This window comes from Felis catus, chromosome E1, assembly GCF_018350175.1.
Source record: "Felis catus isolate Fca126 chromosome E1, F.catus_Fca126_mat1.0, whole genome shotgun sequence".
Taxonomy (NCBI): Eukaryota; Metazoa; Chordata; class Mammalia; order Carnivora; family Felidae; genus Felis; species Felis catus.
Window position 1 is genome coordinate 4,369,809 of NC_058381.1, and position 24,810 is coordinate 4,394,618.

Here is a 24,810-nt window from a genome sequence, read left to right on the forward strand (position 1 = left end):
CGCTACAAAGAAAGGCACCGTCTTTTGCCAACAAGCCACAGAAACTTAAAAAAAAAATGATTTGGGCATATTTAAGCCACAAATAAAGCGTCAGTAAATCGCAAAAGGCATAAAGAACGTTGGCCACATTCTTTGACCAGAAAGCAGTAAAAGCAGATAATAGCCAAAGAACAAATATCAAATTCCCCATCCCTCCAACTCCCAAACACTTGGAAATTTAAGTAAATGCCTTCCAGGGGCGCCTGGGTGGCTCAGTCGTTAAGTATCTGACTTTAGCTCAGGTCATGATCTGAAGGTTTGTGGGTTCGAGCCCCGCGTCGGGCTCTGTGCCGACAGCTCGGAGACTGGAGCCTGCCTCAGAGTCTCTCTCTCTCTCTCTGCCTTTTTCCTGCTCGTGCTTTTTCTCAAAAATAAAATAAACATTAAAAAAATAAAAAAATAATAATTTAGAAAAAATTTTAAAAGCCAGTAAAATTAACCAAAGGAAAACATGAGGAGGGGGTGTAAATACAGCAACAGAAATGAATTGGTTAGGAAGCAGGATGACATTCACAACTCAGGCAAGTTCTCTTTGTGTGCGCCTGGGGGAGGAATCACAGCAATAAAAAAGCAGGTCAGCCCATCTAATTTGAGACAGAGAGAGAGCACGAATGCTCAGAAGGTGGAATTAGAAAGAACACATAAGCAGATCTCGTAAGAGATTTTTTTATAAATACAAGAGCATACGATTTGTAATTATGTGCTAATAAATACACGACCTTCCATAAGACCCAAATGATTAAAAATGGCTTCAAAGGACCCTAGAAACACCAAAATGAGTAAAACTTTTGAAAAATGACCTCCCTCCAAAAGGCACTGGACCCAGATGGTTTTACGGGCAAATGCATTCAAACGCTCGACAAAGAAAATCCTAGGAAAAAAACCGCACCTGGCTTTAGGAACATGGGGCAAATTTCCCAGTTTACTGCACAAAGCCAGCATTACCCTGACCCTAAAACAACAGAAGAACTGAGCCACAGTTCAGTTTGACTACAAACACGAAATATGTATACTCTTACCTGAGCAGGTCTTAGCCTGGAAGCAGTCACCACCTCTGACGATGTTGGGTCCCTACAGGGGGCCTCCTGGAGGCCAGGGGCCGCCCTTCTGACCCCCCACTGACCCCCTCACAGCACCTAAACGTGCACCCTCAGTATACGCCTGTCTGTCTTCTGCTTCCAGCATCCCCCAGGCACCCCGTCTGCCACATTAACGCCAGCCAGGAACTGCCTAACGCAGGGGCATTCTGTCCCTAATCCATTCTCTTGTTCTCACTTCGGTTCTGAGCTGTCAGCTGCTGGCTAATTACTCCCCATGTCAAAACAATTACCGGGAAAGAAAAAATAATTTTGCATCCAACCATTTCTCTCCATCCGGCAGCTCTGCCCTGACCTGGTGTTGCTGTGTTTCAGGCCCCCAGTCCCAGGCACACTCAGAAAAAGCGCTTGGTGGAGATCTGAACGGTTACGGCTTACCCACGAGCATTCCTGATTATTCCCAGTCCTCTGGGCTCTCAGCTGACCAAGAGTTAGAGGCCAGAAGTGGGTGCTTTTGAGGCCTCCAGCCTCCGGGCAGCAGGGGGCAGGTGGAATAAAATAAAATTGGTCAATGATCACTCATAACCGTAAGGGACACAATTCGTTCTGAGGATACAAGAAAAAAGGAAAATGCCCATTTCAGCTGTTTCTAAGAGAAGAAAAAGGGAACAGAAGCTCTTATGTAGTAACTTTCATAATTTCCAGCACAGATATAAACACACGCACGTATAGGTTTCATCCCTCGTTGTGGGCGGTTAAAAACAAAGAGAGGGGGGCTTGAGGGATGCATCAGAAGAGGGGACGGGTGTTTGGGTAGAAAGGGAAAGAAGGAGGCCTTCAGGGGCGTCGGAGACAAAGTGGATAAAGACAGAAAGAAGGGGCACGACAAGAGTTCCCGAGAGACGCCAAGCAACAGAAAAGAGTCCGCAACATCCATCGCCCAGAATCCACGGGCTCAGCGGCCCTGCTTCCCTCCAGCTCCAATCCCCAGCAGAGAAAGTTCCCTCCTCCATGCCTCACTGTTCCCTTAGAGCACCCCAACGAGTAGACTTAACCCTTCCAAATGAGAAACTCAGCCCTGGACAGCCCCCCTTCTAATCTCCCTCCCTTTCTTTCTAACTCCCTTGAGTTCTCTCCTCAAGCTTAAGGAACCCAGGAGCCCCGGGGTCTTGTTCATGACACCCGCACGCCCACCCCTCCTCACACAGTCAACATGGCGGAACTCAGGGTTTCCCCAGGCATGCAACTCTGCGGCATTTGTTCTAAATGTGAGGCGGTGAAGGGAAAGGGAAGTGTCTTTTGGTCCAAGGAGTTTGGGACGAGTGGCCCCCATTATTCACTGCTTTATTACCCGAGGCCTGTTTAAATACAGGCACACCTCAGAGATATTGCGGGTTGGGTTCCGGACCACCACAATAAGCAAACGTCACCATGAAGTGGGTCAAACGCACGCTTTGGTTTCTCAGATGTACGTGAAAGTTGTGTTTCCATCCTACTCTATTAAGAGTAGCATAAGGGCAGTATGTCAAAAAAAAAATGCATATACTTCATTTAAAAATACTTTTGGGGCGCCTGGGTGGCTCAGTCGGTTAAGCGTCAGACTTCGGCCCCAGGTCACGATCTCGCGGTCCGTGAGTTCTAGCCCCGCGTCGGGCTCTGGGCTGATGGCTCGGAGCCTGGAGCCTGTTTCCGATTCTGTGTCTCCCTCTCTCTCTGCCCCTCCCCCGTTCATGCTCTGTCTCTCTCTGTCCCAAAAATAAATAAAAAAAAACGTTGAAAAAAAAATTAAAAATACTTTATTGGGGCACCTGGGTGGCTCAGTCGGTTAAGCGTCAGACTTCGGCCCCAGGTCACGGTCTCGTGGTTTGTGAGTTCGAGCCCCACATCGGGCTTTGTGCTGACAGCTCAGAGCCTGGAGCCTGCTTCGGATTCTGTGTCTCCCTCTCTCTCTGCCTCTCCCCCACTCACACTCTGTCTCTCTCTCAAAAATAAATAACATTTAAAAAATTAAAAAAATCACTTTATCGCCAAGAAACATCAGGCATTATCTGAGCTTTCAGCGAACCCTCATCTCTGTGCTGGTCGAGGGTCAGCGTTGATGGCTGCGGACTCTGCAGGGTTGTGGCTGGAGGGACGGTGGCAATTTCTTGAAATAAGACAACAGTAAAGTTTCCTGCATCAGTGGACTCTTTTCACAATCTCCCTATAACAGGTGATGCTGTTTGAGAGCATCTGACCCGCAGAACTTCTTTCAGAATCAGAGTCCGTCCTCTCCAACCCTGCTGCTGCTTTATCAACTAAAGTTCACGGAATATTCTCAATCCTTTGTTGTCACGTCAACAATCTGCACAGCATCTTCACCAGGACTGGATTCCATCTAAGAAATCACTCTCTTTGCTCATCCATAAGAACCAACTCCTTAGCCAATGAAGTTTCATCATGGGATTGTAGCCATTCGGTCCCATCTTCGGGCCCCACTTCTGATTCTAGCTCTCTTGCTGTTTCCGCCACATCTGTAGTAACGTCCTCCACTCAAGTCTTGAACCCCTCAAAGTCCTCCATGAGGGTTGGAAGCAACTTCCTCCAAACTCCTGTTCGCGTTGGTGTTTCGACCTCTTCCCGTGAATTGCGAATGTTCTTAACGGCACCTAGAATGGTGGACCCTTTCCAGAAGGTTCTCAGTTTACTTTGCCCACATGCATCAGAGGAATCACTATCTATGGCAGCTAGAGCCTTCCAAAATGTATCTCTTAAATAGTAAGACTTGAAAGTCAAAGTGGCTCACTGACCCAACGGCTGCAAAGTAGATGTTGCATTAGTGGGCCTGAAAACAACATGTATCTCACCGTCCATTTCCATCACAGCTCTTGAATGAGCAGGTGTATCATCAACGAACAGTCATATTTTGAAAAGAATCCCTTCTTCTCAGCAGTGGGTCTCAACAGTGGGCTTAAAATATTCAGTAAACCAGGATGTAAACAGACGCGTAGTCAGGCAGTCTCTGTTGTTCCACTGATAGAGCCCGGACGGAGTAGAGGAGCATCATTCTGAAGGGCCCTGGGATTTCTGGAATGGCCAACGAGCACCGGCTTCACCTTGAAGTCACCAGCTGCATTAGCCCCTAAGGAGAGAGTCAGCCGGTCCTTTGAAGCTTTGAAGCCAGGCGTTGACTTCTCTTCACCAGCTCTGAAAGTTCTAGATGGCATCTTCTTCCAACAGAACGCTGTGTGGTCTACCTTGAAGTCTATTGCTTAGGGGAGCCACCTTCATGAACTCTCTTAGCTCGACCTTCTGGGGAACCTGCTGTAGCTTCTGCATCAGCACCTGTTGCCTGACCTTGCACTTTGACGTTGTGGAGATGGCTTCTTCCCTCAAACCTCCTGAACCAACCCCTGCTAGCTTCAGGCTTTTCTTCTGCAGCTTCCTCACCTCTCTCAGCCTTCATGGCATTGAAGAGAGTTAGAGCCTTGCTCTGGATTGGGCTTTGGCCTCAGGGAATGGTGGGGCTGGTGTGACCTTCCATCCGGACCACCCAAACTTTCTCCCCATCGGCAGTAAGGCTGTTTCTCTCATCCTTCCTGTGTCCACTGGAGAAGCACTTTCCATTTCCTTCCAGAACTTCTCCTTGGCGTTCACAATCTGGCCAACTTTAGCCCAAGTTTTGGCCCATTTCAGCTTTCAACATGTTTTCCTTATAGAGTTCAATCATGTCTAGCTTTTGATTTACAACGAGACACATTCAACTCTTCCTTCCCCTTGAACACGTAACAGGCCGTTGTAGGGTGTTCAACTGGCCTAATTTCAATACTGCTGTGTCTCGGGGAAGAGGGAGGCCTGAGGAGCAGGAGAGACAGGGGAGTGGCCAGTTGGAACAGTCAGAACACACACAACATTTATCAGTGAAGTTCACTGTCCTATACGCACACGGCTTGTGATGCCCCAAACGCAATCACAAGAATAACATCAAAGATCGCCGATCACAAAGCAAATCATTGTAACATATATCATTGTAGTGAAAGAGTTGGAAATATTGAGAGAATTACCAAAACGTGACTCAGAGACACAAAGTGAGTAAACGCTGTTGGAACAAAATGGCGCTGACGGGCTTTCTCAACACAGGGCTTGCACAAACCTTCCATTTGGAGAAACCTCCCCCATCCGTGAAGCCGCCACGTGTGCTCCTGGACGCTGACGTGTTCCGTGAACCTCACACAAGGCAACGGTGCGTGGTATTCCTACACTTACATGGGCGCCGAAGAACCCATTCTGGGCCAAAAAGCAAGAATACCATGGAACCCACTTTGGGAAGAGCTGTGGTTGTAGGAAGGCAGGTTTTGAGGGCAGGCCAACCCAGGCAGACTCGGGGGGCCAGTTTTGTGCTCAGCACCTCTGAAGGCACCACGGGCACACCCCTGCCTCTCACCCTCACCACACCCCTGCCTCCCACCCTCACCACACTCTGTAAGGTGGAGGGAGGCTACGTCTACACGGCTCTGTCCGGGGGAGCATTTTTACATGACGGCCTTCTGGTCTGGAAACATCTGTCTGCCCAACCTGGGCCTCACTGTCTTCACCGACTGTCTAGAATGAAAACTGTATTCCCCCAAAACAGAACTCACAACACATCCGTCCCCAGGGCTGTAAATGGCTGAAAGCCTGTGGCTACTCTCCAGGGCGCCAAAGGTTCAACTGGTTTGCCTGAGCTGACAAAATCACGGAGTTAGGAACCACACGCGAGCCCTCCTGCCTACCGGAAGTGTGAACAGCCTTCCTTGAAGTCGATGGTGAGGTCTAGCTGAGGGCCGCCACGGAGGCCTCTCTAGGCCTGGTAACTTGCTAATTCTGCAGTGAATGGAGGGTCCTGCTTTGCAGCGACACTGGGGAGGACAGCTGCTAGGGATTCCTGATCTGGAGAGGGTGTGGGTGAGGGGGAGCCCCCTTCCCAGGGGCCCCTGCTCAGGGGAAGCACAGCTGTCTGTGGGCACAGTGCTCCTGCCTGGCTCCACCAGCTCAAAGGCAGGCTCTCCCTGATCGGTAAGGGAACCAGCTCATTGCCCTGTGATTGGGCTCCCCCGGGGGCTGACGGAGGGAGGCTCTTCACCCAAGGATGATCCCTTAATGGGCGCAATCCCCCAGGCTGGACAGAGCCCGACTCTGAACCTGGGTTTCCCGACAACTCCCACCCCCTCACCGCCAGCGCAAGTCCGTAAAAGACCGATTACCTCCAACCTTAAAAAAAAAACACACACACAAGGGGCTCCTGGGTGGCTCAGTCGGTTGTGCGTCCGACTTCGGCTCAGGTCATGATCTCACGGTTCGTGAGTTCGAGCCCCATGTGGGGCTCTGTGCTGATAGCTTGGAGTCCACTTCCTCTGTTCCCCTCCCTCTCTGCCCCTTCCCTCCCCCCCAAAATAAATAAAAACAGTAATTTTTTTTTTACTAAAACATAAATGCCACGTGGTATCCAAGACTGGATCCCAGAACAGAAAAATGACATTAGTGGAAAAACTGGTGACAGCTGAATAAAATTTAGTTAATAGTAACGTATGACATTCATCTCTTACTTTTGACAAATGCACCCAGTTATGCAGGGATGTTAACAGCAAGGGGAAGTCAGCAAAGGGTTTGTAAGAACTCTCTGTACTGGCTTTGTAATATTTCTGTAAACCTAAAATTATTGCCAATTAGGGGCGCCTGGGGGGCTCAGTCAGTTAAGCATCTGACTGTGGCTCAGGTCACGATCTCACGGTTCGTGGGTTCGAGCCCCGCGTCGGGCTCTGTGCTGATGGCTCGGAGCCCGGAGCCTGCTTCGGATTCTGTGTCTCCCTCTCTCTCTAACCCTCCCCTGCTCACGCTCTGTCTCTCTCTACCAAGATTAAACATTAAAAAATTTTTTTTAAATTATTCCAAAATAAAAAATACATCTATTAAATAAAGTAAAAATACCTTAACCATTCAGTTCCTCAGCTACATTGGACACAGTGTATCCGTTAGCCACGTGCCTAGTGTTACTACAGTGCACAGCGTAGATACACGCATTTCCGTTATCACAGAAACTTCTCATGGATGACACTGCTCTATGGCATCATTCATTCTGCCCAGGGACCCATCCGTGAAACTCCCAGAACCTCATTTTTCACCCGGTATTTTCCTTCCGTCTCACTGTGACAATCTCTCTCTCCATAAATCACTGCCTCCACACTGGGTATGAAACCAGCCCAAGGATCGTTTTTAATATTTGCAGCAGTTACTGAATGGAGCCTTTGGTGCTTCTGTTTGGGTTTAAACTTTATTACCGACGCGGACCTCGCCCAGAAAGCCTGGCACGAAAGGTCTCCAGGAAACCTACGGAATGAACACACCTCCCAAGTCTGGTGGTCGTAAAGGAGGCAGTGAAGGAAAAGCCCCCAGCTCAGTGCCGACCCTACGTGACACCCCACATTCAAAGAGTGGAATCCCATTTTGGGGGGTGCACTGGGCCTTGCTCCCCCCCGGTGGGTAACCCGGCTGGCTGTGCTAACGGCATCTGACGGACCTGCCTGTCCCTGCCAACCGAGAGCAATTCTGATTAAGCCGAGTACCGCCTGGCTGCTTCAAGGAGGCGGTGTCTTGGGTAGTCAGTAGAGCGTCTGGCTCTCGATTCCAGCTCAGGTCATGATTGCACGGTTCTGGAGTTTGAGCCCCGCGTGGGGCTCTGCGGTGACCATGCTTGGGGAATTCTCTCTCTCCCTTGCTCTCTGCCCCCTCCCCCACTCGTGCTCGCTCTCTCAAAAAATCCATCAACTTAAAGAAAAAGAGGCAATGTCTCATGAAGACAACTCTGCCGCATTTCCCTGTCACCCTCACCTCCAACCACCGCACTCAGAATGAAGTTCTGACCCCTTCCTCTGGCTTGCTGGTGGGGGGAGGCAGGCTCCGCCCCTGCTGATTGGTCTTCCCCTCATCACCTACCACTCCCCCACCCCCTTCATTGCCCACCCTCCAGCCATACTGGCCTGTTCTGTGTGCTCAAGCACGCCAAGGTCACTCCTGCCTCAGGACCTTTGCACCTGCCGTTCCCTGACCCAGAACACATCATCACGACCCCACACACATACCATCTTCTCCTCACTGGGGCCATCCCTGACTCTCCAGTCCCACGCTGCCCCGCGGCCCTCACTTTAACCCCTTCCAAGAGAACATGCAAGAACAATCCGACACATTTCACATTTGGGCTTATTTGCCCAAATTCCCCACCGGAATGCGGGTCCTTGGGAGCAGGGACCACAGAGGTGTGGCTTATCTCTGGCGCAGTCCCCAGCACCGAGAACAGCATCCGGCATATCCTTCGAAGGAAAGGTTTGAAAGTCTATCACGGCTGCGTTCTCCCAAGCACGGGCACAAGAAGAGGACCTTGAGTGGTGGCCAGGAGAGGAGTCAACAACCCCAGGAGCGTGGGGGGGTGGGGGCGGTTAAGCTTTGAAGCAACCTCGTGTCCTCACCGGGTCCGTTTCTCTCCCACAATGAAATTCAACCTCCTGAAAGCTGACTGTTCTAAAACCGAACGAGAGAATGCCTGGGGGGAAAAAAAAACCCTAGTGCTCCCCGTAGAAAGAAAGGTCAATGTGGCTGCTCTTCTATTCTTTTGATCAGAGGTTTCCTGCGAAAGTTAGAAAAGGGGTCAAAACCTCACAGATGCTCCTGGAGCCTCCCTGGTAAAGGATCCTTCCCGTCCCCCAGAGGGACGATGCAGACTTGACCGGCGTTCACGCCCCGGGGAGGGGGAGAGAATCAAGAATCATAATCCACAGAGGGCTGGACGGGACCCGAGCTACAACCTTCCTCCTCCAGGCCCTCGTGTATAAATGGGCAGAAGCAGGCCTGGCACGGAGACGCGACGTGCCCGAGGCCCCAGTCTGACAAGCTGTGATTTCTAAATCTAAGATGCCGTGACGACCAGGGAAGGAAACAAAGGGGCCTCTAACTGAACGAGCAGACGCCCCTTCTGGCTTCCACGGTATTTGCAAAAGGTGGGTCTCAGGGCCTGTGAGCCACGGTTCTGCAGATTTCGCCGCGGCTTCTCACGTCGACGGGCCACGGTGTGTCGAGCGACCCTCCAACAGTGCACGACCCGTGTTCTGAGTCACCCCAGGACGGAGCCCCTCAGCTCTGGTACTACTGACAGGTGGGCCTTATAGCCCTTTGGGGGGTGGCCGTGCTGGGCAATGCAGAGGTCTAGCAGCATCCCCAGCCTCTGGGCACTGAATGGCCACCCCGAAAATTGTCTCCAGATGTTGCCAAACGCCCACCGGTAGGCAAAATCACCCTCAGAGCTCAGAACCACCCTGCTGGGGGCAGAGCAGCTTAAAAAGTCCGTGCAGGTGTCGTAGACAGACAAAAGCACAGAAGCACGGAATCAAACAGGGTCTTCACTCGAGACCCCGAGCCTTCGGAATGCCGATGCACCCGCTGAGTCGCCAAAGGGCAATAGGGTAGGCAGAATTTCCACCTGCATTTGCCCACAAATGCTGGGAAGTCGACAGACCTCGCATCCTGGGGCCTTGGGAACAAGCGTCTCTGGTCCCCGGCGGGTGGGGGCAGAGGAGGGCGAGTCGGCGTCCACGCGCTCTGTCTAAACACTTTGGCAGTTCTCGTCATTGGGTCTGACCCTCTCCCTGCCGTCTCCCCCTCCCTTCTCAGCTCCAGAGTCCCAGCACCCAGCTCTGCGCTCGGGGTTGTGCTGATCAGGGGAAGGCAGGAACCTGTCACCTGAGCAGGGCCCTGAGCCAGCTCCTGCCAGCCCCTCTCCTGGGAGACGGCCCCCGAACCGCACAGAGGGGACAGAAGGATGCTAGGGACCGTGCAAGGGAGAACAAGCCCCGGTGAGGTCGGCCCACAGACTCAAAAGGCAAGTCCCCCAACCCGTCCCATCAGCATGCACTGCAGGCCACAGTGGCCGCAGACCAACTGCTCTGGCCAGAAAAGACAGCTGGGTTTCCTTTCTAGCGTCTTGGCTGGCCAGGATCAGGGGCCACACCTCACTTTCTGCACGCTGGCATTTCTACTGTTATAAAGCCCTAGAAAAGCAGGAGTAAATGCCCCATCGCCCTCCTTCCCGAGAGGGCTCCTTTCCGGGGCTCCCGGGCGGCCCAGTCGGTCAAGTGTCCGACTCTCGAGTTTGGCTCAGGTCACGGTCTCACGGTTCGTGGGTTCGAGCCCCACGTCGGGTTCTGTCCTGACAGTGCAGAGCCTGCTTGGGATTCTCTCTGCCCCTCCCCTCCTCCCGCTGTCTCTGTCTCTCTCAACAGAAAGGATTCCTTTCTGTTTGAATCCTTTTTTTTTTTTTTTTAATGTAGGTAAAAGATGTACGTAAAAACATTTCAAAAGCCCGGAACATCCCACGCCTCGGCTGACTGTCCAGAGCTTCCTGTGCAGTCCATCTTCATTTCCCTAAATAACGTACTTTGATCGTGTTCTGACTTCTCAGTGCACCAGCAGCGATCAAGTCCAAAGACTCTCCACTATGAAAGGCAGGCTGTGTTCAGCCCACTCTCTGCACCCAAGACCCTTCCTCTGTTCTAAGGTTTAAGGATCTTCTTTCTACTTACTACGCATTCATTCATTCACGCAGCCACTCATTCATTCCTTATTTCAGCTCTTCCGTGGGTCACCTGTGATGTGTTAGGGAAGCTACTCAGACCTCTGATCTGGGGCCACCGTGAAGGCCCTCACTACCCTGCACATAAGCTGCTGTTCCTCCCCCAGCCCCCTCCCCACCCACCCCTCCATCCAGCTACACCCCATGTTTTTTCAAAGCTGCCAACTTGAAATTCCAGGCTGCCACCACAACCACACCTTCTGGACTTTGGCCTCCGGGTTGATGCTTAAGGTTGGAAAACCATCAAATGAGGTTCACACCCCCCGTGGCTGTGGAGACATTCCTTGCAGCCAGGCTGTGTCTGGGGACTGAGGATCCCACAGAAGAAAAGGGGAGACGAGGTCCCCACCCTCGGGGAGTGTCCCGCCGGGATCGCCAGGGAGAGCCCATCCTCCGACCGCTCCCTGGGATCGGCCAGTAAGATCCCCCGCCGGGCTCCAGACCCCAGAACCCACAGTCTTGGCCTTTCCGATGAAGGCGGGTGTGTGGCCCCTCCCGGCTGCCCCAAAGTAGTGGGTGGACCGTACCTGTCGGAGGCAGAGAGCTCCTGTGAGGGCCAGGGCTGGCTGGAATCCCAGAGGAACTGCTGGGGCGTTCCCAGGTGGTCTCTGGTCAAAGAAAGAAACACGGTCACTTTGAGATTGTCATAGGGCAGAACCCCAGAGGGTCGCAGAGCAGAGCTAGATGGCAGAACTGGAAAAAATAGGGACCTGGCCGGGCCACCGTCCTGCCCAAGCCCGGGAGGCGGGAGCTGGCTTTCTGCTCCCACGTCATCCCCTCCCCACCTGCCACGACGACCGAGCCTCTCTGCTGGGGACCCTCCTCCACGCAGCTGCGAACAGGAGGCAGCCTTCCGGCTGGGATCCTTGGAACCGTCCCCCGCCGGCCCCCTACCCAGCCCCCACTGATCCCCCAAGGCTGCCGACCCATGTACCTCCATTTCGGTCTCGTGCCCTGGAACCCAGACGCTAACTGGGCGTTTCTCCCAAGTGCCCACTATCACCTGAAACCCCAAAGCCAGAGGAAGGAGCCCTGGCCTGGGGTCCGTACAGAGACCCCTGTCAAGTGAGGCTGATTTCCCAAGTCCTTCCCGGCTCTCCAGACCAACGTCTTGTCTGAATTCCAACCACTACGTCGGCCTGGCCCCTGCCCCCTGCCCCTTCTCCGGATGCCCAGCCAGGAACAGAGCTAACACTGCAGCCGTGTGATGGCCCCCCGAACTCGACATGAGCCACACTGCCACTGTAAGCAGAGACTTCTCCTAAAGTTACCTAGTGACAAAAAGAATGCCTTCTCACTCTGTACAATATGATGACGTAGAAAAACGCAAAGAAAAGAGTAGACACTCATAATCCCACAGCTCTAAGTCAACATTTTGGTATCTCTGGAGATTTCTTTTCTTTCTTTTTTTTTTTTTAAGTTTATTTATTTTTGAGACAGAGACAGAGCATGAACGGGGGAGGGGCAGAGAGAGAGGGAGACACAGAATCTGAAACAGGCTTCAGGCTCTGAGCGGTCAGCCCAGAGCTCGACGCGGGCCTCGAACTCACGGACCGCGAGATCATGACCTGAGCCGAAGTCGGACGCTTAACCGACTGAGCCACCCAGGCGCCCCTGGAGATTTATTTTCAAGCCATATACACATCTTTAAAAAGAAACAAGGGGCACCAGGGTGGCTCAGTTGGTTAAGTGTCCAACTTCAGCTCAGGTTATGACCTCATGGTTTGTGAGTTCGAGCCCCGCATCGGGCTCTTTGCTGACCGCTCGGAGCCTGGAGCCTGCTTCGGATTCTGTGTCCCCCTCCCTCTCTGCCCCTCCCCTGCAAGCGCTCTGTCTCTCTCTCAACAATAAATAAACATTAAAAAACTATTAAAGAATAAAAAAATAAAAAATGAAACAAACATCATACTGTACTTTCTTGCCACGTATCGACTTTTGGATCTTTCCCAACGTATTAAAGCAGCTGGGAAGTACAGTGGTTAGCATCTATGAACGAACAGTGGTGGTTCTGGGGCCAGACGGCCCGGCTTCGAATCCCGGCTCTGCCTCTCCCCACCACCAGTGGAAGCTTGGCCACGCTAACGGTCTTCCAAGAGTCTCCTCTGCAAAATGATATCAAAATGGGATCCACCCGAGGCAATCACTGTATTTGTGCCAAATGCCCACGTAGAGTTATTTTTAGCCAGTGGAATATACGGACATGACATTACTTAATGAAAATTTCTATTACTAAGAACTCAATGGTCTCCCATGCCAAAAGCAAAATTAAGCACAGCTTTCCACTGGCTTCTCTCAAGCAGGATTCGAGAGAACTGGGTTTCTGCCTGGGCTCTGCTGCTTACCTGCTGTCCAGCCCTGGCCAAGTCACTCTGCCTCTCTGGTCCTCGGCTTCTCCACCCAAAATGAAAGGGTTGAGCTAACTGGTCTTTCAGGCCCCCAAACTCCCGCCCTCCAGCTCCAAATCAGGGGTCTTAAAACTTCAAACCCATTGTTTGGGTTTAAGGAGTTTATGGCTCCAGGAGTCAGTCGGGTGGGAATATGGTCCCTTCATGTCTTAAGGGAGAGAATACAGAGGGGAGGTTGAGGGAGAGGAGGAGCAGGGAAACAGCCACCAGGAACAAGGAGGGACGGGCAGACCAGGCTCAGCGTCTTCCCCGTGGGAGGAGGGGTGGGTGGGCTCAGCCCAGAGCCCGTCTCTGGCTGCAGGTCACGAACAGGGACAATCCTTTGCTGGCTCCTCTCCCACAGGGCACACAGAATAACGTCCAAACCCTGTAGCCCCCCGCAGAAGGGCGCCCCTGTCTGTCTGTCCAGATTGAATTCTCACTTTACCCCAGCCCATTTGCTGGTCTCGCAACATGCCTTTGCTATCACGGTTCCCTCCCCCTGGATGCCAGAATCTCATGCACTAGTCAAGTCTCAATGAAAATGCCGCTTCCACCAGGCAGCCTTCTCAGACTGCGTTTCTGCTCTGGTGTCAAATGCCCAAACTCTCTAGAGCAAATGCTGCCCCAGCTGCAGAGGCTCACAGTGGAGTCCCTCTTGGGGCACAAGGCTGTATCTGGGATCGGGGGCAGGGGGTGTTGCCCACACAATGGCTGGCCCATGTTGGGGGGTAAAAAGCCCACCAATTCCCTTGCCTCGAGGCAGACAATTCCACCCAGCTCAGAGCTCTCAGGGGCTGGCAGGGGCCCTTCCTGTGACTTTACTACATTACTGTTTCCTTCCCTTCCCCGGGGGGTTCCTCCCAAGAGTATTCCCTTGCCCCCGAGCCTCCTGCACTTAAGTCTGTCTCAGGTTCATCGCAGAACCAGGCCTGAGAATCCCCGACAGCCACATACCCCCGCCTCCCCCACATACCTTCCATCTAGCTCCTCTGAGGGAATCAGCACTCTGTCCCACCTCTCAGACAGCACAGACCTTGACCCCTGTCTTACCTCCCTGAGAGCCGGGTCTATGTGCCCGGACAGATGGGCAAACGGAAGCACGGACACCGTGACGGCACAATGTAGGTTCCCATGTGATATGCCCTTCCAGTCTCTAGGGATAGACAAGCCCTGTTCTTCCTACATGTGGGAAAGGTCCCCAGGGAACTGTCCACTCTGCACCGTGGCCTTTACCCCTTTGGTAGCTGATGCCATGGACCTGATTTCAGAGAAGGCCCTGCAGCCACATCAGGGCTCGTGAAAGTCGGCTGGGAGCAGGGCGGCAAGGTCACTGGGCCGCCTCCGTAAGATCACCAGGCCGCCTCCACGTGGGGCCTATGACGGAGGGCCAGCTCCTCTTAAAGCTGAAGCTGGTCACGCTCAAGATGAAACTCGGACTCCAGCTGGACGAGAGCTGAGCACACATGCACAGAGAAAAGAACACAGTGGCAAATGACTCCTGGCAGCAAATGGAGGAACCCTGGAGGGCGGCAGGGGGAGGCGACTCGTGGCACGGGAATGGTGGCGGGGGGGGGGGGGGGTGTCGGGCCAGACTCGGAGCAACCTTCCCACTGAGGCCACTGAATCTGCGGGATTCGGGACCCCTCAAGGATTGAAACTTACTGAAAACTAAATACATAAAAGTGCGACCTGGTGGCCTTGGGGGGAGGGAGGAAAGAGAGGGAAAGAGAGAGGACACGGCAACAGACACGAGGACTTGACTCGCCCCTCCGTCCTCTTTCTTACATTCATCCACCTGTGTGCTGGGACCTGAGAGACACCACCAAGCTTGGGGGAGACAAAGCAGCCTGACTTGAAGGCACTTTTAGCAGAGAAGCCTCGGTTTCTTGTCCCTCCTCCCCCCAGCCTGGGGCTCTCCAGGAAAGGGGGCGACAAGCGGCAGAGACCCTCGGGCAACAAGAGAAAATGCACCGAGAGCAAAGAGCAGGGTACAGCTGCCCCTGTGGGTCCCCTTTGCCTCCCCACTGGGAATCCTAAGGACAGAGCAGAGAAGCCAGCGTGGCATCATGTGCTTGGAGGGTCTGCAGGAGGCCCCGAGATCGCAGGCAGGTGCAGGCTTGCAGACTGAGCCCCACTCGCCAGAAGGCTCGCTGGCTGGGTCATATACAGGCCCCCCCAGAGGCTGGAGTCCCTCGTTCCCATGTGAACCACATCTGTCCGGCCAAACGCCATCAGGGCACCGTAACTTCTAGAGGATGCTCGCCTTGGCCGGCTCTGACTTAGCCCAAAACCCAAAGCCACTCACTGCAAGTCTGAGGCAGGTAGGTGGCCAGGCCGGGCCTGGCAGACGTCTGGAGAGAGCCACGGGGACTGTGGCTGAGTGACCTCACCAGCAGCAGGAAACATCACCCCAGATGACCATACCGCCCGCAGGGAGGAAGCCATTTCTAGACCTTTTCCAATAAGATTCCTTAATCTATTTACAGCACACCAAGCTCGTCGACCAAGTCAAAGCAAAACTGAAGCGGGGAGTCGGGGGCCCGAGTCACCCTGGATTAAGGCTCTTCTACATTCTCTGGGGACCTATCCCTGGGGCTTTAGGTGGTTCCAGAAACAGCCAGACTCCTCCTGCTACCAGAATCGTCACCACGCAGCCCCCAGAGGCTCTAGGGAACATGGGGAGGTCAGCCTGGAGAAGCGAGACGTGTTCTTGGAGAGACTGTCCGTCCAACGCAATTCACGAGAAACACACTTTTCCTAACGGCGGCCCTCACGCAATTCGGACCTCCTCCACGAAAGCCAGGAAGAGCCACACACACAGATCGACTGACTGTGGATCAAACCGGCCCAGGGAAGTCGCTCTCTAAGCCATCAATGCTACGAGCTAGAGGTTTTAATTTCCCTGTCAGTGGATGACAGTTGCTGCCGTGGAGAATAAAACTTTCAGAGAAAAGTCTAGTTCAAAGGAGGACAGACACGTAAATCTGGGTTTCAAAGCACAGATGGCCCCTCCTTACAAGAATAACCCTAATGCTAATAATAAAACAGGAAGCGAGGCACGACTTAGTGACTTTAAACAGTCACTTCTGGACTTCATTGCCCTTGTTAAGACTGCATCCTGCTTGCATTAGAAATACCGGCTTCCGGTGGGAAAGCCACAAGGACCCCCTGGATCGACGCCACTGGTCCTGGTGATTTGCCTTTTGGGGAAGGTGTGAGCCCTACCCTCCCTGTCCCGCTTGGTCCCACCCTTACACCCCAACCCCTACTCCCTGTCCAGCCCCAGTGGACACCTGTTCCCCATCGGTCCACTTGCTTGGCTATGGTGGTGGCTCTCTGCTGCCCCCAGTGGCTACCAGGTGAAATAACCACAGGTACCAGCTCAGAGGGAATTGGGTCCTTTGGGGTCCCGGCTGGCCTCTGCCATCAGGTCACCCCCACAAAGGCAAGCTGCAGCAAGTCACAGAACCCAGGTCAGCGTCCAGAGGGTCCCGCTCACCTCTCTCCCCCCTCGGGGACTCAGCAGCAGACGCTCTGGTTCCCTCCCACGCACCCGTGTTTCCGTGGTCCTTGGCTTTGTAATCACCCCAGTGACGGGCCTCTGGCCCATGAGGGCATTCCCAACCCCTTCTTAAAATTAAATAAAATCTGACTTCCAACCACACACTCTCTGCAGGAAATGAACTACCAACTCTCTGCGCATCCACTCGTGCGTCTCCTTCCACGGTCCCCAAATACCTACGAAATGGGTGCAACCGTTTCCACTTTCTAAGAAACGAAATCCTTCTTTCTAAAGAAACTGAGGCCTCGGTTGAGAACCAGCAGAGCTAGGACTCGGTCTGCCAGCAAGGACCACCAAGTGCCCGCTATGCCAACTTCCCTGAGCTCTGTGCAGGGAGCTGCACAAAACAGTCCTGTTTTAGTCTATGCACCACTCTGTTTGAGAATCTTTTTTTTTTTAACGTTTATTCATTTTTGAGAGACGAGAGAGGCACAGTGGGAGCAGGGGAGGGGCAGAGAGAGAGGGAGACACAGAATCCGCAGCAGGCTCCAGGCTCCGCACTGTCAGCACAGAGCCTGATGTGAGGCTCTCAGGTTAGATGGCGGGACATGCTAAAGACAATAAAGCAGGGAAGGGGGATAAAAAAATTGTATTAGAAAGGGATTTAATTTTAGAAGAATATCCAAGGGGCCCCCAGGTAGCTCAGTCGGTTAAGCATTGGACTTCGGCTCAGGTCATGATCTCATGGTTCGTGGGTGCGAGCCCCGCGTCGGGCTCTGGGCTGACAGCTCGGAGCCTGGAGCCTGCTTCTGATGCTGTCTCTTATTCTCTCTCTCTCAAAAATAAATAAATAAATATTTATAAGAATAGCCAAGGAAGTTCTCCCTGAGAAATGCACATTTGAGTAAAGTTTGGAAAGTAGTTTAGCAAGTTTCCACTGCTGCATCAGAAACCATCCCAGACTCAGCAGCAGCTGCAATCAATGAGCATTTACGACATCATACTGTTCTGGAGGGTCGGGAATCCAGAAGGGGCTTAGTGGGGCGGTTCCGGCTCAGGCTCTCCCATGAGGTTACAGTGTGATCTTAGCTGGGGCTGCATCATCCGAAGGCTTGAGCGGGGCTGGATCCGCTCACATGGATGGGCCAAAGTTCCTTGCCCCCAAAGCGTGAGATCCGAGAGAGCAGGGAGAAACCACGATGTCTTTTATCACCTAGCCGTAGAAGTGACTCTCCATCACAACGACCAGATTCTACTGCTTGCAACGCTGACAGAATGTGGGAGGGACACAGAGCAGCGTGAGTGACAGGTACTGGGTATGTTGGGGGCCCTTTTGCAAGCCGGCTAGTGCCAAAGAAAAGTAACAAGCCATGCACGTAGCATGTGAGAGAACAGAACTGCAGGTGGAGGGAACCGAAAGTGAGAAGGTTGAGAGGCAAGCACACATCTGTCACCTTCAAAGAGCTGCAAGGAAGATTATATGGCTGAAAAGTGGGGGTGGAGGCGGAGGGCCAGAGTCAGAGGTCACAGGGCCAGACTCGATCACCCAGGGCGCTGGCTCTCAGAGTCGGGTCCTGGACCAGCAGCATGAGTGTCTCCTGGGAACCGGCTAGAAATGCAAACCCTCGGGCCCCATTACAGACCTGCGGAATCAGCAACATTGGACGTGTGGGGGCAGCCACTGTGGGGCTTGAGGCAGAGAAGTGACATGATCCAATGGTGGCCACTCTGCCAGGCCCTGCCTCCGAGCAGGCTTCCTGGGCTCACGCCCCTCAGCACCTCTGGTGCCCTAGATGTGTCATCTGTGAGTTCTGCCTCTCTGTGTCCACCCTATCAGTCCTCCAGAGACTGAGACATGCTTGGGCTCTTCCAGAACTCCCTCCAGAAGGAGCAGTGGGAGCTGGGGAGTGTGGCGTGAGTGGGGCAGGGTCCATCTAGGTGAGGATGGCACGGCCAGCACCACCGCCATTAGCTAGGATGCCGGAGGGATCCGGGGATGTCCCATCCGGGAAGGGTCAAGAAGGGGTGCCCAGGTAACGACCCCTACTCACAGCTCTAGAACTAGACCCTTCCATGCTGGTTTCAGACCCTGTGGATGAAAAGGCAGTTCCTGGACGATCTAACGACCCCCCAGGAAGGGACGCTTGACGGAAGAGATTCTGGCATGGGAAGCTTTATCTCGATCCGCCTCCCATGGGGGCTTCCCCAACTACCCTCAACTCGGCTCACACAGCACGGATTCCCAGCAGCAGGGACGGATCAGGCGGCCTCTCAGCAAACGGAAACATGCAAAGTCTTTTTGCAAACTGCCATCAGCGGGCGCGTCAGCAGAACTGTGTTCTGTGGGATCGATTGCCTACGTCTGATCGCCAGAGGGAGGGCTCCTGAGCCTGGGCCAGACCCTTACTTTCGGGCAGCGTGGACCACTGGGGCCCCAGAGTTCGCATCTTGAGTTCCAGCCAGAAATGCGTGGCAGGAGTCGAGCCTGAGGAGACCAGGAGCAGACGTGGGGACGTGTTAGCTAACGGCCCCCAATTTGCAGTGTCTACGAGCCACAGGCAGTGCACGTGTGACCACGATGGCCCCCGAGGCGGCTCCCCTGAGCTCTGAGAGCCCCCGTGCTCTGAGGACAGGTGATACCAAGACTCTGCTGTTCAGGAGAAGAAAGGAATGGACGGTCCACCTGCCCTGGTGCTTCAAACGCCGTCCTCAACCCAGAGTTGCTGTTATGCACCTCGGAGGTCAGGCATTGGTGTCCTACAGACAGATGTTCAAATCCCAAGTCAACCCCTTGGCAATGAATGGCGTGGCACCCGGCCTGCTTCCTCACTGCAAAGCAGGGATAACATTGCAGGAGTCTGGGGGTGCTGGATGAGCAGTCAGTGGGCCACACACAGCCTGACACAGAGGAAACCCTCAAAGCCCCGTAACGACAACGACAGTATTAATAAAACAAAACCCTCTCCATTCCTTCCTTTTCTCTGCTTCCCAGCCTCCCACCCCAAAAGCCTCCTCCCTGCTTTCAACCCTGTTCATGCCCTCCCAGAGCACATCTCCCAAAGGGAGAGGGAGGGTAGGGCTCCCTCTCTGATGCTAGGGAAAAGAAGGTTCTAGAATGCCTTCCTTAGCATGTCTGAGCTGTAGAGGGTGTCCCTCAGCCAAAGAAACATCACTATCAGTGGTCTACCACTTTCCAGCAGCTCAATGGATCCCTTCAGCAAAGCCTGTGATCTGGGCAGATCAGGGACCCTCACACCTGGTTCACAGACCGTACAGAAGCTGGCGATGTCATCACAATAAAGCAGCAGTCCCTTTAGCGCCCTGGCCCTTTGACATTAGCCCGAACCAGAGGCTGGCTCCAGCCTACGTAGAGGCCCTAGAAAAGTAGGACCAGCCATGGCCAGAGAAATTCTAGTGGAGACCTGGGGCACCGGTAGGGTGCCTGGAACTCTCTGAGCCTGTCCTTTAAACCCTTTAGGGTCCCTGGTGTACGTCAGCCCCCTTAAAGAGTGCACACCCGGGCAGACACACCAGGAATCCCTGACCTTGAGTCAAGGGATAACCAGGGTTGACTGACTGCAATGCAGGAAAAAAACAGGTGGTGGCAGCTCAGAGATATTATGACCCCCAACTTAATGGTTGAGAAAACAGGAGGTAGGTCCTGAGAAAGAAACCTTATCAAAACCGAAGCCTGGACCCTCGGAATCCGGGACTTACGCACAGGTACCTCCCAGAGCTCCCATCCTGTCTCCCCAAAACCTGGTGACTCATCGGGGTCATTGGGACCACTTGGTAAAAACACAGATTCCCAGACCTGGGACCTGAAAATTCTCCAGTCTCCGTGATTAACCAGATTTGGGGGGGGGGCGGGGCAAGTGGCAGAGTCCATAGTAATCTATCCCAGGAACCGGCCACAGACCAGAAGACACGTAAATGAGACAAAACTTGAGGGTTAGGATCAGGCAAGGTTTGAAGCAAGACGCATGGCGGGAATGTAGGGTAATTTAAGGAACTCCCCCAACGCCCATCATCATTACCCGACCTTCTAAAACTACCAGGCTCACGACACCTGTCTCCAGAGAGCCACGGCTTTGACGTGAGGCACTTTGTCATCTATTCTAGTTCCAGGGGCAGACTCACGAATTAGAGTAGGACTGTCACAAACCCTTTCGTTCGGCTCAGTCCTTAGACTCTTCCTAGAATAGGGGACCATGAAATGGAGAGGAGAAAGTGTGCAGTGAAGGAAGCCGAGAGGGAAAAAGCACCAAGAGAAGGTGCCAGTGGCTGCTTGATGGGGACAGAGCTGGCAGAGGGCGGAAGGCAGATCAGGGCCACCTGGTTCAGACACGGGGAGAGCCCAGGTGACCTCACGGTCCTGCGTGCTCCTCGTCCACACCATTCAGACTTTCTGAGTACTAGCTACGAACAGGTGCCAAGCCTGGGGAGGGGATCCAGGAGCCCACAATTTTGTCCTGCTCTCAGGCAGCTGACGGCCTGGATGGGGAGCATGGATGACCTCCTCGTCCCTCAGCTACAGCACCTGCCCTCAAGTCCAGCCCTCCCAATGGATGTATCCTGAGGGCAGGGACTGGGTCAAATAAATGTATCCCTGTCTCCCAGGCACCAGGTAGAGTGGGCATTCGGTGTTGGAGGAATGAACGCAGACTCAGCTCAGAGCAAACATGAGAACTCATTTGGCTATGTGGCCAAAGGCTGCTTTTCACAAAATGTGTGTGTGTGTGTGTGTGTGTGTGTGTGTGTGTGTGTGTGTGTGTGTCTAGATGAAAAGACAGACGAGTGGATGGAAAGACAAAGAAGGACCAGGCAGAACGGACAGACTTCCCATTCCCTTCACATAGCATGAATTACAAATCCCGCAAGCAGTCCAACCTACAACGAGCAAAGAATACACGGTGGCTGGGGTGGGGGGGTGGTGTTAAAGAAACATAATGGCAGATTACCAAGCGGAAGAGACGTCCGGTCTCACTCAAAACTGGAGAAACCCTAACAGAGATGACAACAAGACACTGTTTTCTTACCCACCAGACACGTAATGTCTTTCAAGACTGACAACCCCTCGTTACCAAGGATCTGGAAAAACAGGCTGGGAGTGTCTTGGAAAGGCAGTATGGCAATAGCGATCAAAATCCCAAACGCACACGCCCTTTGACCTAACAACAGTTTCGGGGGTGTAGTGATGGCATCAGGACGAAGATATGTTTGGGGGCATGTTTTGTTAGAGGAGGAAAACTCCAGGGACACGCTGGGAATGCCCAGGGGACATGATGCCGTTGTTCCAGGGTATGAAGCGGAGGAGGGTGTGCTGGTGTGCGGGGCGTGTCCAAAACACATGGCGAAGTGTACAAAAATGCACAGAAGTGCACAAAAGGCTCTCAGAGGCATTTCCGAAAGGGGCCTACGTAGGGGCGCCTGGGTGGCTCAGTCGGTTGAGCGTCCGACTTCGGCTCAGGTCATGATCTCACGGTTCGTGGGTTCGAGCCCTGCATCGGGCTCTGTGCTGATGGCTCAGAGCCTGGAGCCTGCTTCGGAGTCTGTGTCTCCCTCTCTCTCTGCCCCTCCTCTGCTTGCATGCACGCTCTCTCTCTTTCTCAAAAACAAATAAAATAAAATAAAATAAAATTTTTAAGGGAGGAAAAAAACAGTCCATGAGGGTGTACTAGAATATATTCGCCTCTTTTGCTGGCAAAGCCCTTTTCAAGTGTGACCTCAAAAGGAAGGAATGGAAAAAGCTAGAGACTGTCCCTACTCTCCATAAAAATCATAATCAGAACCTTGAAACGTCATTTTACAAGATGGAACTATTTGTTACACATCATCAAGGCCCTTCTCTAAGAAGGGTGCAAACACCAGAGCTCGCTCTTTGTAGACCCACCTGCCTGCTTGGCCACCACTCCCTGGACCAGTGGACACAGCACAGAACGGCTTGGGTGGGTATCTTCGACCGTCAGCGGCCAGTTTCTGCTAAAAGGCTGCTAAGGAGAAGAAGCAAGTCTGCAGAGAGAAATACGTAGAAAGGAAAGCGAGCCCAGAGAAACAAGTAGGCATAACACCGCGAGGTCCCAGAGACAGGCCAAACAGCTCAGCACCTGATTTCTGGTCCTTAAGCTGGAGCTTCTACGAGACACCATATATCCTTCTCATCAATGCCCCCTTTTTTCCCCACAAGCTAGTTTGAACGGGCTTCTATTCTCCTGCCCACAGAAACTGCCCGGTAAACAGCCAAGGCCAGCCCTGAGGCCATCAGGTCCACATCTGGAATATTCTTCTGTGGTCATGCTGCACTGGGGCCTCTTAACACGGCCCCAGGAGGACCTCCACAGCCTGTCCGTGGAGAAATCACACCGCTCAACCGTTCAGAAGCTTCTCTTCCCACCAAGTGGGATTTTCCACTCATACATCACCTTTCTGATTTGTTTTCTGAGAAAGTCGGCCTTTATGAACCTCAGTCGCTCGGCACGGCTGATCCTTATTTAGAAGACTTTCCAGTAAAAGGTGTGACTTTATGTTTATAAATAATGCTCGAAATCACGGGGTGCTGCTTTTCACAAAGACACAGGAAACTGTCAGAAAGAGCTATGGTTATTTTGGGAACAGGAATAAGCCATCCTCCCTCCTGAGATGCGACCGCCAAGGCACTTTCCGAGCCCCCGACCATCCGGCCCCCGAATCACAAAGGACCCCGGCCACTCCTTTGGGCACACCGAAGTCCTTATCAGGAGCCAACAGTGCAAAACATGTACAGTCAGCAATTCTGGACATCACCACCTCTCTCCAACATCAAGAAAGGCTGTGCGTGATAGACAGGACCACACAAGCTGGGGAAGAAACAGGCAGCACTTGAGAGTTGATGAAATAATATTTCCTTGGGAAACAGCACGAGCAGGTTGGAAAAAAACCTCTCTGCCAAGAGGCCTGCCAGCCTCACCCACTAAGGGAAATTCTAGAATGCTGCAAACAGGGGCAGCCTGCAGGGTGGGCCTAAAGTGCGGTAATGCTTCTCCATCACCTGGAGGGCTGGTAAAGGCACCGAGTTTCTGAGTCAGGAGGTCTGGGCTGAGAGACTGCATTTCTGACAAGCCCCCCCCCCCCGCCCACCTCCAGGTAATGCTGCTGGCCCAGGAACCCGACTTTGAGAACCACAGGCCTAGAGGGGGCCAAGGAAGGGCAGAGTTCTCTCTGCAGAAGTGCTTCCTCCTGGTAAAGGAGATATAGTATGTCTATATAGTGGAACATTCCTCGGCGATCAAAAAGAAGGAAATCTTGCTATTTGCAACAACGAGGATGGAGTATATTCTGCTAGGCAAAATTAGTGACAGAAACACAAATATCATATGATTTCTCTCATATGTGGAACTTAAGAAACAAAACAGAAGAACACAGGGGAAGGGAAGGAAAATTAAGATAAAAACAGGGAGGGGGGCAAACCAGAAGAGACTCTCAAATACAGAGAATAAACTGAGGGTTGTTAGAGGGGAGGTGGGTGGGGGGCTGGGCTAAATGGGGGATGGGCGTTAAGGAGGGCATTTGTTGGGATGAGCATTGAGTGTCATATTAAGTGATGAATCACTAAATTCTTTTCCTGAAATCATTACTATGCTATACGTTAAGTAACTTGGATTGAATTTTTAAAAATACAAAAAAGACCAAATTAAAAAATGAAACTGCTTCCTCCTGTCTCCAGGTATTAGGGGAAAGTTTTGGGTTTTTTAAAAAAATATTTATTTACTTTGAGAGAGAAAGGGAGAGAGAGAGAGAGAGAGAGCACAAGCAGGGGAGGGGCAGAGAGAGAGGGAGACAGAATCCCAAATATCACTGGGCTCGATCTTCCGAACCGGGAGATCATGACCTGAGCCAAAATCAAGCGTCGGATGTTAGCTGACTGACTCACCCAGGCACCAACCCCCAACCAAAAAAATTTTTAAAGGTACAACCATCAAAGCAACCCACAAATTACTCCTGACTTGAAAGGACCCACTGTTGACCGGTATTCCCTCCAAGCAGGTGGTGCTGTTAAAAATTGTAGCAAAGAGGGGCGCCTGGGTGGCGCAGTCGGTTAAGCGTCCGACTTCAGCCAGGTCACGATCTCGCGGTCCGTGAGTTCGAGCCCCGCGTCAGGCTCTGGGCTGATGGCTCAGAGCCTGGAGCCTGTTTCCGATTCTGTGTCTCCCTCTCTCTCTGCCCCTCCCC

At 52.8% G+C, this 24,810-nt stretch overlaps 1 protein-coding gene across 13 annotated transcripts in view; it reads right to left on the minus strand.

Moving 5' to 3' along the window:
- GAS7 (growth arrest specific 7) overlaps positions 1–24,810 on the minus strand; it is a 217,514-nt gene that overhangs the window by 50,149 nt on the left and 142,555 nt on the right. For all 13 annotated transcript variants that reach the window (XM_023243853.2, XM_006939789.5, XM_006939788.3 and 10 more), the window contains exon 3: positions 11,241–11,321. In XM_023243853.2, coding sequence (XP_023099621.1) covers positions 11,241–11,321 — 81 coding nt within the window. The remainder of the gene's footprint in view (positions 1–11,240; positions 11,322–24,810) is intronic.